The 18,858-nt window shown below is 39.0% G+C and overlaps 3 protein-coding genes across 5 annotated transcripts in view; 1 reads left to right on the forward strand and 2 right to left on the reverse strand.

The window, feature by feature from the left end:
• Positions 1-7,541, reverse strand: part of stab2 (stabilin 2) — a 34,480-nt gene extending 26,939 nt beyond the window's left edge. Inside the window, exons 1-17 of the mRNA XM_074625135.1 lie at positions 7,422-7,541; positions 5,969-6,093; positions 5,529-5,644; positions 3,767-3,852; positions 3,464-3,530; positions 3,239-3,334; positions 2,819-2,941; positions 2,448-2,644; positions 1,783-1,910; positions 1,572-1,705; positions 1,402-1,481; positions 1,102-1,251; positions 699-842; positions 563-625; positions 338-454; positions 198-251; positions 36-116 (exon numbers count right to left, since the gene is read on the reverse strand). Of these exons, the coding sequence (XP_074481236.1) occupies positions 36-116; positions 198-251; positions 338-454; positions 563-625; positions 699-842; positions 1,102-1,251; positions 1,402-1,481; positions 1,572-1,705; positions 1,783-1,910; positions 2,448-2,644; positions 2,819-2,941; positions 3,239-3,334; positions 3,464-3,530; positions 3,767-3,852; positions 5,529-5,644; positions 5,969-6,093; positions 7,422-7,508 (1,848 nt within the window). The 5' untranslated portion in view covers positions 7,509-7,541. The remainder of the gene's footprint in view (positions 1-35; positions 117-197; positions 252-337; positions 455-562; positions 626-698; positions 843-1,101; positions 1,252-1,401; positions 1,482-1,571; positions 1,706-1,782; positions 1,911-2,447; positions 2,645-2,818; positions 2,942-3,238; positions 3,335-3,463; positions 3,531-3,766; positions 3,853-5,528; positions 5,645-5,968; positions 6,094-7,421) is intronic.
• ovch1 (ovochymase 1) overlaps positions 1-18,858 on the forward strand; it is a 208,259-nt gene that overhangs the window by 31,145 nt on the left and 158,256 nt on the right. The window lies entirely within an intron of this gene.
• Positions 9,340-18,754, reverse strand: wnt16 (wingless-type MMTV integration site family, member 16). The gene is made up of 4 exons (XM_074625102.1): positions 17,172-18,754; positions 14,068-14,294; positions 11,181-11,470; positions 9,340-11,017 (listed from the first exon to the last, which is right to left on the reverse strand). The coding sequence occupies exons 1-4, from the start codon at positions 17,261-17,263 to the stop codon at positions 10,559-10,561; spliced, it is 1,068 nt and encodes a 355-aa protein (XP_074481203.1). The 5' UTR covers positions 17,264-18,754; the 3' UTR covers positions 9,340-10,558.

Below are 18,858 nucleotides of genomic sequence, written 5' to 3' on the forward strand. Positions count from 1 at the left end.
ATGGAGGTTCAAGAGGAAACGAGATCCAAACTTACATTTTCTGTCTTGTTAATCGTCAAAACCTGATTGGCCATCGTCACAATCCTGGGACTGGACACGGCGTTGAAGACGTCCAGCTTCAAACCAGGAACACGAGTCATCATCGGAAGGGGTTGACGGATATAAAATGTATTTAGTCAATTAAAAGTTGTACTCACCGTGGTGGACTCGACGATGTGGTTCCTGAGCAGCTCCACCAGTTTGTTGTGACCCTGAAGGTTCAGAATAAAAGTGGTTCTGATCATTTAGGAAATGTTGATTGAAATAAATGTGGAGAGTTGTGAGGACGTCTTCTTACTTTGGCGCTGCTCAGGTACAGCAGGTGACCTTCAGTCATCTCATCGAAGGCTGAACTGGTGGGAGCGAAGACGGTGATCGGACCAGGGAGGTCCAGGACTGACCCCAGGTCAGCTTTCTGCACACAAAGAAAACGTTTAGTAAAAGGGACATAAAAAAAACCAAAAAACAAGATGGAGATGGCCAAAAAACAAGATGATTTACAGAAGATGTGAAATCTACGTACCTCTAATAAAGACTTGAACTTGTCGAATTTTCCGTAGTCAAAAATGATATTCATCAGATTCTCCTGAGAAAACATACAAGATGTTGAGATGGATGAACGAGTGAATCAGTCGAAATATAAAGTTTCATTATTTCACCTCTGAGTTGCTCTCCACTGTAGGCACGACTCCGTCCATCAGCCTGTTGATGATGTGGATCATCCCGTTGGATGCCACCACGTCAGACTGGACGATCACGCCTTTCTTCCTGCTGCCATGGATACGGATTTTAGTCTGAGAGTCCTGGAAGAGATCACAAAGAGGTTCTGGGAGTTACAATTGGGCACGTCCAGCTGGTAAGAGGCCTCAGGGGTAGACCCAGAGCACGCTGGAGAGATCATATATCTGGTCTGGTCTGGGGACGCCTCGGGGTCCCCCAGGACGAGCTGGAAAACGTTGCTGAGGAGAGGGACGTCTGGAATTCCCTGCTAAACCTGCTGCCCCCGTATAAGAGGAAGATGTTCGATGGATGCTTTTGTTTTGTTGTGTTTGTCTCTCTCACCCCCTCCGATGTGTCCGTCTCTGCTGATTTCCCGGTCAAAGTGTAGAAGACGTCCGTTTTCTTCAGAGTGTCAAAGGGCATCACCCCGGCAACCAAGTGCATCTTACACAGGTATTTAGCTTTGGACGCGTCTGCTGTCAGAGACTTCATCTGGTCAATACACAGACAGACAGAGTTCCTGATTTAACCCATAGTTGTGTTAAAAAATCAACTTCAAAATAAAATATTGTCTGAGCTAACAGGAAGTTCCAAAATAAGACTCTTTAAATTGACTTTGACTGGAGATAAATGTGATCTTACTGTAGTTCCCCTGAAGCCTTTATTGATCGGGACAAACAGAGTGAAAGGTCCCAGATTCTGCAGAGGCCACGAAACAAAGTCTGAAAACAAACAAATAGAATTATTATTATTATTATAATATAATTATGATCAATGGACACACTCAAAATGAATAAATGATCTGTTGATACCGAACAGCGTGATGGCGTTGCTCAGCTGACCCCTCCACTGTCCTCCAGGCTCCGTGTTCAGACTGCTCAGACGCTGGATGATGTTCCCGTAACAAACTTTACCGTTACCAAGGTAACCCTGGAGACAGGTGCATCTGAGGGACATGTCGGTGTTAAAAAAACATCTGTACGTTCAGCAGGTACAGATGTGGACATAAAGAAAGAGACTGACTCGACTCGTCCTGGTCCCACGGTGGTGCAGTTGGCGTTCTGGTGACAGGAATCAGGACCGCAGGACTCCTTCAGGCTGCAGCCGCCATTCAGCAGGTGTTCAAAGCCAGGAAGACACTCACAGTGGGACTAAACCAGAGACCGAGACAGATGAAGACACTCACAGTGGGACTAAACCAGAGACCGAGACAGATGAAGACACTCACAGTGGGACTAAACCAGAGACAGATGAAGACACTCACAATGGGACTAAACCAGAGACAGATGAAGACACTCACAGTGGGACTAAACCAGAGACAGAGACAGATGAAGACACTCACAGTGGGACTAAACCAGAGACTGAGACAGATGAAGACACTCACAGTGGGACTAAACCAGAGACAGAGACAGATGAAGACACTCACAGTGGGACTAAACCAGAACCAGAGACAGATGAAGACACTCACAGACTAAACCAGAGACAGAGACAGATGAAGACGCTCACAGTGGGACTAAACCAGAGACAACAGGACACCTCTCAATATAATACAGAGTATATTGCTCTTGATACTAATCCTGTTCTTTATTCTGATCTTGTTCCTGACCCTGACCCTGACCCGGTTCCTGACCCAGATCCTGATCCTGCTCTTGATCTTGACCTGGACCCCGACCTGAGTATCTCCTTACCTTCCCCGGCCCGTTGTAGACGCAGCGAGCAGACTCGGCGGAGCAGCCTCCCTGATTGGTCTGACACGGATCGATGGCCATGCAGACCCGTCCGTCTCCGCTGTAACCCTGGTTACAGGCACAGAGGTGCTGGTTCGGTCCGTTGTGGACACAGGACGCCTCGACATGACAGACCCGCTGGAGACAAGGGTTTATGGCTGAGGAGACAGACGTGATGTCCTCTGTTATTTTGGGTTCATACGTCAGTACAGTCAGTATGATGTCTCTGTATGTGAATACAGCTCGCCGCCGGGTGATGTTATGAACTCAGACATGACGGCGTTTGGTTCTCTGACATATCTGAGACTTCACCAACAGGTAGTAAGACTCACATAAACACTGAGCTCCTGACTTCTGGTAACCAGGGAGACACTGACACATCAGCTGACCCGTTAGAGCATCCTCCATACAGCGAGAGTTCACCTGACAGCTGAGAGACGCACACTCAGGGAGCTCTGAAACACAGCACAAGTGACAGTTCAGGTAACAGTACAGGTAACAGTACAGGTGACAGTACAGATAACAGTACAGGTAATGATACAGGTAACAGTACAGGTGACAGTACAGGTATTAGCACAGGTAACAGTACAGGTAACAGTACAGGTAACGATACAGGTAACAGTACAGGTGACAGTACAGGTATTAGCACAGGTAACAGTACAGGTAACGATACAGGTAACAGTACAGGTAACAGTACAGGTAACAACAGAGACAATAACTGTAGATGTAACAGGTAGCTCTGCGTGACTCACCTTGATCACACTTTGGACCTTTATATCCAGAGAAACAGGTGCACCTCCCATTACCTTTAAGACCAGAGTCACACAGACCGTGGACACACGAACACACTGTAGAGACAGAAACCACAGAAGAAGAATACATGAACACACTGTAGAGATAGAAACCACAGAAGAAGAACACATGAACATACTGTAGAGACAGATACCACAGAAGAAGAACACATGTGATTCAGTTACCTGAGCTGCAGGTGGGACCATATCGACCAGGTGCACAATCCTCACATGCAGTTCCTGCAAAGCCCACCTGAGTCCAACATTATTAATAATAATAAACAATATCCAGGTGTGTGTGGTGTTACCTGACAGCATTAATGTCTCTTTATTATTATTATATTATTATTATTATTATTATTATTATTATTATTATTATTATTATTATTATTATTATTATAATAATAATAATAATAATAATAATAATAATAATGATAATAATAATAATAATGATAATAATAGATTTGATCCAGGTGTGTGTGGCGTTACCTGACAGCTGCAGGTGCCGTCCCCTCCCAGTCCATCAGAACAGACTCCTCTGGTGCTGCAGGGTCCGTCGGCCCGATCAGGACACTCTGAAACAACAACATTCACACCTCACTGACAACAGGAAACAGTCAGCAGACCTGTGAGGAAACAGACCTTCCCTCCATCCATCCCTCCACTTCCTCCTCTTCACTCCTCTTCCTCTCTTATCTCTGAAAGTCATCACCTCTTTTATCTGTTTCCTTCGTTCACTTTAGTGCTGACTGTCATTCAGGAGACATCACAAGAACCCAACTCAATATTACAGCTGATGTGTAACTCACACTGAGACAGAGGTTCATGTTAATATGTTAATATGTTATATGTAGGCTAACAGTTAACTATATGTTTATATGTAAAATAAATAAATGTCAATTCTAAATGTTGAAGCTTAATGTTAAATATAAATATTATATATAAATCTGCGTTAAACTTAAATGTTGAAGCTAAATATAGTTAAATAAAAAATGTTAAATCTAAATCTAAATGTTAACTCTAAAATATCTCAATCTAAATGACATGTAGATTTAACTTCCTTTTTCTTTTTCTTTTCTTTTTTTACATATAAAGATATTGCTAATTATTGTTAACTACCGCCTACAAGTAACATGTTATATAAATATATATATATATGTTGATTTTGGTGCCCCATAAGGTCGTGACCAAAGGCCAGTGGTTTGAATCCCAGGACCAGCTGTGGACATTTGGGGGTTAAACATGAAGTGTCCAGTCAGTGGAGCTCCATCTGTGATCGTCAGCACATTTCTGTCCTGCTGACTGAGGATCTGTAGAGAAGGAAGGAAGTCCTGGATCCTGCAGGATGATCTGCATCCTGCAGGATCTGGACCAGGACTGAACCCTTAACATGTGACAGGAGTCACCTGGAGGCCTCCTTTCAACAGTTTTACACATGTCCAACCTCTGGAGGCATCTTTCCTTTTTATTGATATACAGTTATTGCTATCAGATCAGAGCCAGTGTATCATTATCATAATATTATTATTACTATAAGTAAGAGTGTTAGAGATCAATACGCCTGCAGATACTCCATCAGTGGTGACTGAGTATAGGTGGTCATGTTCTTGTTAAAGTAACAACTGTTTCTGGACATGTTGGTGCTCTTATACATCAAAATGTATCCACAATATCCCAAATTAATACATCTTTTGTGCTTTACTTATTAATGAAATGTTAAATCTAAATGTTGAATCTAAATGTTAAAGTTAAATATTAAATGGAAATCAAAATGTTGAATCTAAACGTTAAATCTATATCTAAATGTTGAAGTCAAAATGTTAAATCTATATTTAAATGTTAATGTTAAAAGGTAAATTGAAATATTGAATCTAAATCTATTGTTAACGTTAATATTAAATCTAAATCTACATGTTGAATCTATATCTAAATGTTAAATGTTAAATGTTAAATGTTAAATCTAAATCTAAATCTAAATCTTAAGTTAAAGTTAAAGTTAAATGTGAAATCTAAATCTAAATTTTAAATCTAAATCTAAATGTTGAAGCTGAATGTTGAATCTATATCTAAATGTTAATGTTAAGGTGTCTGATCTGACATCTGTAGGGTTAGAAGGTTTGGTTAGAACCTTTAGATGACCCCGTGACCTTTTCTCTCCATGAACACTTATCAAGGTATCTAGAAAACTGCTGTTTATTGATCACGGTGCTGCTCCTCAGAGGATGAGCCCTTTAGATTAAGATGTACTCACCGATACAGTCTGGACCCCAGAAACCAGGACAGCAGCTCTTCACCTCCACCTGTCGGTAGCACTCGAAGGAGCAGCCGCTGATGGGTAACTTCAGACTGGGAGTCCTGATGTAGTACCTGCACAGACAGACATCATGTTAACAACAGCTATACATCCAAATTTATCCACAATATCTCAAATGAATACATGTTTTGTACTCATTAATGAACTGTCTTGATATTTATGATAAAGACCATTGAGAACGTTATGAGATACTAACATGAGCCACCGAGATAAAAAAAGATGTAATAGGAATTATATTAGCTGATGTATATATTTTACATGTTTATATATATTATATTGCCTGTGTATAGAGTGTATACATACATATTGTTTATTTGTACGTGTACTTGTTGAAATAATTCACTTGTATTGAAGGAATACAAATACTAATTCCTCACTTGCAGTCCGGAGCGGTGGATCTGGGCGTCTGTTGGTATCCTGACGGACACGGCATCAACATGCTGATGCTGCACGAATGACACGCTGTCCGAGTCTTCATAACCGTGGAGTTGGAGCAGATGTTCTAACAGAAACAAGCCATTTAATATCATCAGTTCAACTGCTGAGTGATGGGATATTAAAACTTATTTTATTCAAAACAAGAGAAGCAATCTGCCAGTGGGTCGTCCAATCACGTAATTGTTTACATTTAAAGAATTTTCTACGAGTCAGAGCGTCAGTTCTTCACCTGGACACTGACTGCAAGCTGCAACATTCATTTCAATTCAAATGTTTACATTAACAACTCAGGTAATACACTATAAAAAAGCTAAATGTTAAATAAATATCTAAATGTTGAAGCTAAATGTTAAATCTAATCTGACTATTGAATCTAAATGTTAAATTTAAATCTAAATTTTAAACGTTAAATGTTAAACGTAAAATTTTAACTCTAAATGTTAAATGTTAAATATTAAATGTTAAATGTTAAAAGTTAAATCTAAATCTAAATGCTAAACATTACATGTTTAATGTTTAATCTAAATCTAAATGTTAAATCTAAGTGTTAAATCTAAGTGTTAAATCTAAATGTTAAATGTTAAATCTAAATGTTAAATGTTAAATCTAAATGTTGGATCTAAATGTTAAATGTTAAATGTTGAATCTAAATGTTAATATTAAATCTAAATCTAAATGTTAAACGTTAAATGTTAAATCTAAATGTTGAAAACAGGTTCGATGTGATTTCATTCTCTTTGCTTTATTTCTATGATTAATTTCATTGAAGTGGTGAAGTGTTTTAATCTCGTATAAATCAAATGAAATGTACAGACAGTTTCCAGTGAGAAACCTCTCCAGACTCAGAAATCAAAACGCTCAAATGTCAGAACCATCAGAACCATCAGAACCAATAAAACGTCAGCGAGACAGGAAGCGTAAACAGGAAGTGAGTGTAATAACTGGAAAAGTTGCTGTGGTTATCAGCTCCATCTGATCCACCCAGGAAACACACAGAAACACTCACTCAGGTCCTGGGAAAGACCTGGAGGACTTTAGAACTAGCGTTGTAGTTTAGATTTAAAGTTATTGAAGTATAAAATCTGCTGATTAATAAGTTTTACAGTCTGTTGAAAACACACTTTAACAGACAAAATGTTTCATTAACAGATCAGTTTAAGGATTATTTAGGGTCTAATGTTAACAAGGGAAAATCAAAAATAAGAATATGCTCACAGAAACATCTTGTGAGTTTCAAAAATCTCATTTTACTTCTGCAGAGAATTTTAAAAATCAGCAAACGTTTCATTATTTTGTACATTTAATGTAAAGTCTGAAAAGTTTCATTCAAACACTCAGAGTGAACTGAATGAATGAATGAATAATAAAGTAATAATGAAGAACAGATTATACCTGTTGTGATGCAGCTGAGGTCATTTTCATCATCTTCATCATCATCAGAGAGACAAACAGCAGCTTTAAACTCTGACACGACGCCATGACTTCTGATCTGTGGTCAGTCTGTCAGTGTGTCGCCTCCTTTACAGCATCCCCTCCTCCTCCTCCTCCTCCTCCTCCTGCTGCTGCTCCTCCTCCTCCTCCATCAGTCCTCCACGTGTTTCCTGAAAACTGCTGAGTCGGATGATTTTTACACACCTACTCTGTTTAATCACACAGTCGAGGATCTTTACCCTCAGCTCTGTGATTAACAATAATAACGACAATAATTAACAATATGTTTATACGTATTAAAGAAAAGACTTAACATTTAACTTTAAAAGGACTATTTGTAACTTTCAGAAATGCTTGTTAACAGTGAAACCTGTGGCCGTTAAGTCAACGAAAGTCAGCGTCGGGCTCGCGCTTGCTCGCTCTACATAGACATGAACGAGCATCGCTCAAAACAGTGAGGCGACACACGTCAGCTAAAACCACAATATCACTCTATATTTCAGCTCCTTGGCAGTAATGTTAGCTGACCAGACGAAGGTCTCTCCATGAATCACTGCTGATCCTAGTGTTGGCTTTTCCTGGAAAAGAAACGTTATCGTCTCCCGACTGCGCCGATAACGTTACTCGCTGCGGAGCCCTGTCACTTCACAAGACACGGGAAACCTCTGTTGGTCTGGAGGAGCTGCAGCAGTTATTACTGCACAAACGTCCACTGTACATTCACTAGATATTCTCAGAGCTAAACTAACACTTCTGCAGTGTGTAGTGTGCGCGCATGAACGTGAGGTGGAGCGAGACTGCGAGAACGCGCGCGGTGTGTGAGTGAAGGCAGGCAGGCAGCGGAGGAGAGACATCGGCCACACGCGAGCGTGCATATGCGAGCGCGCATGGGATCCTGGCCCGGTAGATTTATACGTGTAAAAAGTTACAAACAGTCCCTTTAACATTTAGATTTAGATTCAACATGTTTTATTTAACATTTAGCTTTTTATTTAACATTTAATTTAAACATTTAGATTTAAATTCAACATTTTTTATTTAACATTTAGATTTAATATTTAAATTTAGATTCAATATTTCAATTTAATATTTAGATTTTTATTTTTTATTCAACATTTGAATTTATTATTTACATTTGCATTCAACATTCAGATTTAACATTTAACTTTAACATTTATATTTAATATTTTGATTTAACATTTAGCTTGAACATTTCACTTTAAACTTAGACTTAAAACCTTTCTGTTTGACTTTTATTCAATTTAATTTGCGACTTTTATTATGAATTTCTCTTCTGTTTTATGCTATTTGATCTTCTATTTGATTCTATTCTTGTTTTGCTTCTTTTTTTAAATGTTTTTAATGTCAACATTATTCATAAAGCCCAGAATCACAAACACATTGAATCACCTTGTTGTTGAAAGTTAATCAATAACACATATGCTGTATATATGGATGCTATCATCACTAATATTTCCTCCTGATGTTTACATCTTCTTCTTTATGTCACATTAAAATAAAGGAAAATAAATTCTTGATATTCAGCTGTTGATGTTATTAAATTGATGATTTCAAAGGTAAATATCACATTCACATGTAATACAGCTTTATTACCGTAGTATACCATATTATTATTATTATTATTATTAAACACTTTGTAAACTAAAAGTAGAAAATGAAGATGATTATTATTATTATGGTTATAATGTTTAAATGGAGGTTACCGTCTAGTGTCCGTCGGTCCACCAGGGGGCAACAGAGTGATGAGTCACTCCTCCACCTAAAACAACCAGTCTGTGATAGTTCACATTAATATTCAAACACAAATCAATGTTTATTAAAATTAAATATAAAAACATTTTATTTCATTGTTTTAATGTTTTTCTGATTGTGTCAACAACCAATTCTTTAATATGAATGTTGTTAAAATGATTGTTTTTCCTGTTTTCATCACAACGTCGTCAACAAACGGTCAGACTTTGTCTTCATAAAATACAGATTTAATGTGACTGATCCAGGACCAGATTCCCTTTAAAGCGCTTCCATCAACTGAAACACCAGCCGACTTCAGTCCTGCTTCACAAAAACAACCAGAATCAGAATTTCACCAGAACAGAAGAACTCAGATTCAGAGATCAATGATCCGATTTATCGTTTATGTTTAATAACATCAGATTTATAATAAGAAATTATCAATATTCAACACATAAAGCTGATGTTATGTTCCTGTTTTTATGTCCAGGTGTGTTCCTGTCTTTATATCCAGGTGCGTTCCTGTCTTTATGTCCAGGTGCATTCCTGTCTTTATGTCCAAGTGTGTTTTCTTTATTTCTAAGTGTGTTGTCTTTATGTCCAGGTGTGTTGTCTTTATGTCCAGGTGTGTTTTCTTTATTTACAGGTGTGTTGTCTTTATGTCCATTAGTGTTGTCTTTATTTATAGATGTGTTGTCTTTATGTCCAGGTGTGCTGTCTTTATTTACAGGTGTGTTGTCTTTATGTCCAGGTGTGTTGTCTTTATTTACAGGTGTTGTCTTTATGTCCAGGTGTGTTGTCTTTATTTACAGGTGTGTTGTCTTTATGTCCATTAGTGTTGTCTTTATTTATAGATGTGTTGTCTTTATGTCCAGGTGTGCTGTCTTTATTTACAGGTGTGTTGTCTTTATGTCCAAGTGTGTTGTTTTTATTTACAGGTGTTGTCTTTATGTCCAGATGTGTTGTCTTTATTTACAGGTGTGTTGTCTTTATGTCCATTTGTGTTGTCTTTATGTCCAGGTGTGTTGTCTTTATTTACAGGTGTGCTGTCTTTATGTCCAGGTGTGTTGTCTTTATTTACAGGTGTGTTGTCTTTATGTCCAGGTGTGTTGTCTTTATCTACAGGTGTGTTATCTTTATGTCCAGGTGTGTTTTCTTTATTTACAGGTGTGTTGTCTTTATGTCCAGGTGTGTTGTCTTTATTTACAGGTGTGTTGTCTTTATGTCCAGGTGTGTTGTCTTTATCTACAGGTGTGTTGTCTTTATGTCCAGGTGTGTTTTCTTTATTTACAGGTTTGTTGTCTTTATGTCCAGGTGTGTTGTCTTTATGTCCAGGTGTGTTGTCTTTATTTACAGGTGTGCATGTCGTTCATGCTCTCGCAGCGTCTGCAGCGGACGTAGCAGCACCAGATGAACTTGCACTCGCAGCGTTGGACGTGTCTCACCAGATGAGTGTTGTATCCTCTGCCGCAGCACAGCAGGATGCAGCTGTCGGAGCCGGTGGACGTCCGGTTGCAGCGGCGTCCTCTGGTGCCGGCGATGCCACGCCGCCGGTCCTCCAGGCAGTAATTTGGAGACTTGTTGAAGAAGATGAGCTGGTGCATGTCGACCGGGAGGCGGCGCGGCTCCTTCCTCCTCATCTTCCTCTTCGACCGGTCCGAGACCTGAACGCTGCGCTCGTACCGCTCCTTCAGGTACACGCCGACGCGCTCGAACGCCGCCACTGTCTTCCAACACGTCTTCACCGCACAGGAGCCGGAGACGCCGTGACAACGACAGTGTGTCGACATCGTCCTGACAATCGCCTGAAGGACAGAGAAGAAATGAAGACATGAGGTTTGGATTGTTTTTCAACCTATTGATCATCTGATATTTCAGATTCTGATCAATAAGTACGATGCAGATATTTTCAAAATAAAAGGCGTTTGAACTTTGAAGGAAAAACAACATCTTTCATGGCGTTCCCACCTGCCGTCCGGCCTCACTGTTGTGCTGGTTCGTGGTGCTCAGTGTGTACCCTCCTCTGGTCATCGACATGTTTTTGACGGTGTTGTCGATGAACTTGCGGCTGAACCAGATCCCGTAATGGATGTGGTCCGAGCAGCCGCCCCAGTGCCAGCCCTCCGCCGGCGAACCGCCGCCCTGCAGCCGAGTGTCGCAGCCGCACTCCGTCATGTTGCCCTGACTACAGGAGCGTGTGACGGCGTGGACCAGCCCCGCCGCCATCACCGCGTGGATGAACGCTGTTTCTTTGGTTCCTACAAGACGGGAGACGGGTGACAGAGTGACATCAGAGAGGGTCAGAGTGACATCAAGACCAGTACCGAGTCAAGACCAACAAGTTCCAAGTCAAGTCCCGATTCAAGACCAACAAGTTCCAAGTCAAGTCCCGAGTCAACACCAACAAGTCTTGAGACAAGACCAACAAGTTCCAAGTCAAGACCCAAGTCAAGACCAACAAGTTCCAAGTCAAGACCAACAAGTTCCAAGGCAAGTCCCGAGTCAAGACCAACAAGTCTTGAGTCAAGACCAACAAGTCTTGAGACAAGACCAACAAGTTCCAAGTCAAGTCCCGAGTCAAGACCAACAAGTTCCAAGTCAAGTCCCGACTCAAGACCAACAAGTTCCAAGTCAAGACCAGAAGGTTGGTGGTTCCTGCAGGATGAGGGTCAGTTTGACATTCACACTTCAGAATAATATGCCAAAGAAGCAATTAGGCTTTCAAAACTAAATCCAAAACATTTAACTATGTCCTCCATCACATCACTGACGTCTCACATGCTTCTAAAATTCTGATTTAAAACATGTGATTGACTCTGAGAAATCATCTGTTATTATTTATCCATAAACACTACATTCTTTCATTCACACTGGAGTTCTGAAGATGATCAGGGTGAAATTAAAGTATCTTTAATATGCTTCTGATTAGATTAAAGTTCAACAAAGTTCAGAGTTTATCTTGATGCAGTCATCAGACCTCAACGTCTGTCTAACACACCGTCCCATTCAAAACTCCTACAGGCTTTACAGAGACCTTTAAACATTTAGATCTTTGTGTTTTCAGCTGTACTTTGATTCAGATGTACTGAAGTACAGCTGAGTGCTTACTTAAATACTTTAGTACATACTTGAGTACTTAGGCCTAATTAAGTGAGCAAATACCTAAATACAAAGTACTCTGGTTCAGCTGTACCTAGATAAGCTAAGCCTAAGTACAGCTGAGTACTTAGTAGGTATATAGGCCTAAGTACTTAAGTAAGTGCTTATTCAAATACTAATACCTCGGCTCAGGTGTATTCAGGTTCAGCTGTACTAAGACTGGTACACTACTTCAGGAGGAGTAGACGGCTGGCTAACGTTACCTAGCAAGCTAGCTTGTCTGTCTACGGAACTGGCTAGTAAGCTAGCTAGCTTGTCCGGAGACGTGTTCCAATCCATATACTTCCATAAGTACACTTCAATGTAGTGCACTGTGTGCACTCTGTACTTACTGGAGTAGTGCGTGAATTTCAACGGGGTAGGGTTGTCTCATATCGAATACTCTGCGGCGCACTGACCGGAAATGACGATCGCAACATTTTACCGCGGCTCGCTACCCGCCAAAATATCGTCCTGCTTTGTTGAAGAAAAGTAAAGTAAATTCTGAGATATACAGTTGTGAATCACCTGCATAAAGTCTGAGACTAGCTAGCTTGTCTGTCTCTGGAACTGGCTAGTTAGCTAGCTAGATTGTCTGTCTCCGGAATTGGCTAGTTAGCTAGCTAGCTTGTCCGGAGACTAACAAGCTAGCTAGCTAACGCCTGCTCTCCTCCCGCTGAAGTAGTCTCCTAGCGGCGAGGCGTGAGGCAGATGGACCGTGACCCAGCGCTGTCCACTGTTGGCCTCATTTTCTTTAGCATGGTGGAATAAGCAAGGTAGCTAGCTAACTAGCCAGTCGCTAAATGAGTCAAAATGAACAACTTAATGCTTCATCCACACACTCTTGACACAGCGTAGGAAAGCACAGTGCTATCACCAGATGAGAGACAACTTTGTTCACCTCATTTTCTGTGTTTCATGACAGCATGGTGGAATTAGCAAGCTAAGCTAGCTAAGTAGCCAGCCGTCCAACCGGCGGGCCGGTGGCCAACGGCAGCGCTGAAAAGATAAATTGAGGGCGTATAAATCTTTAGATGCCTATAGTTAACTATCCTTCAGTAAAGTCAGTCAAAAACAGAGTCGCACAATAACGCCGAAGCGTTTCAGAGACGGAGAGAAAGGGTTGCTAATAGTTTAGCCTTCTGCTAACCGCAGCCTAGGTCTTTTGTTCCAGCAGCGGTCAGATTTTTTAATGAACATTCTTAGGTATGGCCTAGATCCATGGTACCGCTCAGCTGTTGATTATGTCTCAGAGGGCTTCTTATGATGTTATTTATTTATTGGTGTGTTGTGAATACTGTGCTTTTGTTTGTTTGTTGTTGTCTGACTTGGTGGCGAATTTCCCCACGGGGATCAATAAAGCTATCTATCTATCTAGCCAACGGCTCACGGCTGCGGTTAGCAGAAGGCTAAACATTAGCAACATTTACTCTCCATCTCTGAAACGTTTCTCTGATATTGTAGCTCGCTAGAGCCTCGAATCACAGTTTTTTCATCTCAAATGTTTGTGATATCTGGATTCTGGCACCCAACAACACAGCAAGACATGACAATTTAGATGTGTAACTTTAGTCCACTGCTAGTGTTAGCCTCCAGTCTTTCCTTTGTTTAGCCTCCAGCTAACATCGTGATGTCACATTACAGTCTTTTAGTTGAACTAGAGACCTGAGTCCTCCAGCTTCATATCAATGTGTGCACCCTGAATACTCGTCCTCACCGCTGGTTAACTCGTGTCCGAACACTGACGGGTGTTCGGTGGTGGAGCAGTTCCACCTCTCGTGTCTGAACTGACTCTGACACTCGGCGATGGCGAGCCGGGCTCCGTCCTGAATGCTGGGCAGCAGGAAAGGCTTCAGCCGGCATAGCTCCGTCTGTCTGTGGCTGAGAGGGAGGTCAGCACAGCCCTGGTGCTCCGGAGCTAACGTCGGCGTCACGCCCAACCACCTGAGGAACACCACAAAATGTCAGAGTGTATATGCGTATATAATATCATAAATACAAATAATGTATCAGGCTGTTTCTGCAACTACGGTCCCTTTTGACTCCTAACTTAAAAACAAAACAACCTCTATGAATTTTAATTTTAACCATCAGAGTATGTTATACATATAAACAGGTCTGGCTGGGCAATATATCGATAATATATCGATATCGTGATATGGGACTAGAAATCATAATATCATAATATGTCTTTTCCTGGTTTTAAAGACTGCAATTTTCTGAACTAACCAGACTGTTTTATTATTACCCACTTAGTCATTATGTCCACATTAGTTTTGATTATTTATTAAAAATGTCATGGTCAAAATATTTTTAATCAACCCTACAACATCATCGCAATATCGATATATTGAGGTATTAGATTTTCTCCATATTGCCCTATAAACAAGTCCACAACATTACATCTAGTGGTTCAGATTTTAATTTGTAACATGTTTATTTTGTATGTTTTTCATCACTAAATGTCCTCACTGCAACATCACAATAATGCTCATTTTGCTTTTTTTAATGTCATATTTTTAAGACATTTAAATTCATTTTCATCAAGCTCTGTGCATCATTGTAAATATTAATATAAAAACAAATGTTTTTAAAAAATAGGGGATTTCATGATTTTCTTTACACCCTGAAAAATGTAATTGATAAATAATAATAATAATAATAATAATAATAATATAAAATAAATAATGTTAATATGGTGTAAAGTAATATGTATAGGAAACAATTCTATTTGAAATAATATAAAGTATATAAAATATATATAATATTTTAATTGAATTAGCTCATTTTACATATCTCAACATGAAGTAAAGTGGCGTTTGGACCCATAAAATGCTTCATACATTTTATTAAATCACATTATTTTTTAAGTCAAGATGGGTAATACTGTGTATACACTGTGTATGTATTCATCAAGCATTGCAGACTATTTTCATTTAATACACAACTGTACATGATCCAGTTTGATGCTCTTCATGCCTCACTGAGTGTGTAATAGACGAGGCCGAACATGTTGTGCTGGATTACAGAGCAGGTTTGGTCGCTGCTGAATCACATTAGAGCTGTTTGTCTCAGCAGTTATGCGAGGAGCCGTAAAATTGACATTTATCAAATGGAATTTTTTTTTTTTTATCAAATCTCCTTTTCGCCTCCAGCTGGGTAAACCTCCACGCTCCAATGAACACACCTAACAAAGACTGAATTCATGAGACACAATCCAGAATAATAAAGACATGTTTTATTAGATATTTTATTTACTAAAGGGATATTTATGAATGTTTGTAGGCCGAATTAAAGAGTGTGTCCCTTCGCTGCGGTAGATGTACTGAACTATCTGTGAAGAGCTCTGAAGTACGGACACTTTAAAAGAGGAGCCTTTAAAGGGAGTCTGGCTGAAGGCACTCATACTGAAGCTCGTTTGAATGAGATCCCACATGAAAAATTGCTATTTTATTCAAAGAATTTCATGAAGGCCTAACCCGAGTTATAGAGCGGACTCCATCGCTCCAAACCTGCATTATATAATAATCCACAGCGGTATACAGGAGGAGACACACAGGGGCGCAGGAAATTAGCAGTTTTTAAAAAAGAATTTGGCTTAATTGGACCTCGAGTTAATAAAGCTCCAGCTCAGATCCATGAACAAACAGGACGATAATATTCTGCATTCATTTTCCAAAAATGTCAAACTTTCCGACTGAATTCTGGCTTGTATTCTTGGAGAAAAATAATGTAGACTTTTATTAAAAATACAGACTATTTTCCAGATTGTGTGATAGAAAGATATTAATGAGTTTATCACTCCCGAACTGGAATTAAAGAGGATTAAAAGCTGTGCGTTCATCATCAATAAAAAACAGCTCAGATTCTTTTGATTTTGAACTTCATACAGGTTGTTTGCTCCTGGGTGTTTTTTTATAGGTTAAAGACCGGATGGATCCTGATTAATAAGTTGGTATTTACATATAGGAGTTTATGGAGTGAGGCCTTAAACTGAGCGTTTCTTTAATGGAGTTGGTCGTGGTGCGTAAAAGCAGCGCGCTCCGGACTCTCTACACTGTAAACAATTGCTGTTAATTTACAGTAGCATTTCAACAGTATTAACCTGTTATTGCTAAATAATAATAATACAAAAGAAAACCTGTTAAATTACGCTCATAGGCCGTTTTTTAACTGAACTATAATGCATTCTTAAAAGACAGCACTTTACTGCTGATCAACTGTCTAAAGTATCATCAGTAACCGTTTTATGCAGTATTTTTTTAATTCTGGGACTTGATCTGCACATGTGAGGCTTGTACATCGTACATGATTGTAAAATCAGTTAATTAGCTTTATTGTTCTTCACTCACATGTTGTTATGGTTTGCATTCTGTGCTTGTAGCCAGCTAGAGACAGATATTTTGGGAAAAGTGTCAATAAGTCTATTATAACCTTTTTTTCTAACAAGTGCCTTTAATTGTATTTAGTGTGACTATTCCTATGTCTGTAACCTGCTAAATCTATTAATCTAGGCAAAAAATAATGTTTATTAAAATGTATGTAAAAAATACAACCTAAATAGTGCATTAAAACAAATCAGTAAGATAATGTACAAAAAAGCTGAAAAACAGCTATATAATGTATCTTTAAACAGTAAATTAACTGTAAAATCCTGTGAAATTAATAAAAAAACAGTTCAAACTGTATTTTTCATTAACAGTACAAAGCTGTAAATTTCAGCGACAGTATAATAATGTTAATTTTACAGTAACATAAAGGCAACCCTGCTGCCAGTTCTTTACTGTTATTTTACTGGGGAATTCTTAGCAGTGTACTTACATCCAGGTGGCTCTGCAGCAGAGCGGACACACGCAGGCCAGCAGCAGGGTCAGAGTGCACATGTGTCGGACTCCACAGCTCCGTCTCTCCATGACCTCTTCATCTATCTCCCAGTCTGGTCCATCAGCACTAAAACCCGGTCCAGGAGCACGTTCATTAATCCCGATCCCGGTACATGGATGATCCTGGTCTGTCTGGGATGATGTGACCCGGGTCTATCCTTAGTGTATCCTGGAGACCAGTCTGAGTCCCGGGAGGATCCTCATTGGACCAGCACGGTATCCATATTCAGCAGCTGACGTCACAGCTGGACGCTAATTGGACGGACGGAAGGATGAGAGAGACAAACAGGAGACTGTTCTCTGGATATTTATAAACTATAAGGTTAGGCAAATCACAGAACATGTGGCCGAAACAAAGATTAGGCATACTAACTCCCAAACACCATATACCAAACTACATTCAACACCAAACCAAACTACATTCAAATAGTTGTCAATTTAACACTCACTGGATATACACTTACTATAACAAAGGTTCAGACCTTTTACTGCAGTTACTGGTGATGGACCTTTTATATGATCCATGATAATTGACTAAATTAGCCAAATTCTACAAGGAACTAATATAAAGTAAAACTTTAAATTGGCTTGATTTACAAATGTTGAGTTTGGTTTAATAATGGATTAACTTTAGTTTGTATAATTTTTGACCCAAAAAGTTATGTGTAAAGTGAAGCACTTAAAATACAATGTGAACATATTTAAAAAATAAATAAATAAATAACCAAAACATCAGTTTGACCAATAAATAAAAAAATAAATAAATGTATAACTTACCAGCTTTTTCCGGAGCTTTCACCAAGCATAAGAAAGTAGTTGGTACGGATACAAACTAGTTAGTACACATCACAAACTAGTTGCTACACAAAAGAAACTAGTTAGTACACATCAGAAACTAGCTAATACGCATAAGAAACTAGTTAGTACACAAAATAAACTAGTTAGTACACATTAGAAACTAATAAGTATGCTTACAAACTAGTTAGTACACACCAGAGACTAGCTATTGTGTAAAAACTACCTGGTGAGCATTAGAGTCTAGCTGTCATCAGAAACTAGTTACTAGGCATAAGAACTAGTATGCATCACAAACTAGTTAGCACACATAAGAAACTAATTAGTATGCTTACAAACTAGTTAGTACATATCAGACACTGGTTAGTACGCAAAAGAAACTAGTTAGTACGCATAAGAAATTAGTTAGTGTGCATAAGAAACTAATTAGAATGCATAAGAAACTATTTAGTATGCATAAGAAACTAGTTGGTATGCATAAGAAACTAGTTAGTATGCATAAGAGACTAGTTGGTATGCATAAGAAGTTAGTACGGATACAAACTAGTTAGTACACAGTTTGTATAATTTTTTACATAATCTTAAAATTCAAAGTGAACATATTTAAAAAAACAAAAAAACAATTAATAAATAAATGAATAAATGTATCAACTGACCAGCTTTTTCCAGAGCTTTCACCACATTAATCAATTTTCTTTTTTTATCAAACAACAGTTTTGAAGGTCAAGAATGAACTTTAACACTCAACCTTTTTCAGATTTGAAAGAGAAACTGAAGTTAATGAAATGAAACTGATGAAGTGATAAAGTGAGTTGAAAGATGAGAACAAA

This window comes from Sebastes fasciatus, chromosome 23 (genome assembly GCF_043250625.1).
Source record: "Sebastes fasciatus isolate fSebFas1 chromosome 23, fSebFas1.pri, whole genome shotgun sequence".
NCBI classification, from domain to species: Eukaryota; Metazoa; Chordata; class Actinopteri; order Perciformes; family Sebastidae; genus Sebastes; species Sebastes fasciatus.

Excerpts from the sequence above, each read along its gene's own strand:
- wnt16 (XM_074625102.1), bottom strand. The coding sequence starts at position 17,263 with ATGGAGAGACGGAGCTGTGGAGTCCGACACATGTGCACTCTGACCCTG. Across the intron at positions 14,295-17,171 it reads TGCTGCAGAGCCACCTGGAT|GTGGTTGGGCGTGACGCCGA; the intron begins GTAAGTACACTG and ends GGTGTTCCTCAG. Across the intron at positions 11,018-11,180 it reads ACAGTGAGGCCGGACGGCAG|GCGATTGTCAGGACGATGTC; the intron begins GTGGGAACGCCA and ends TCTGTCCTTCAG.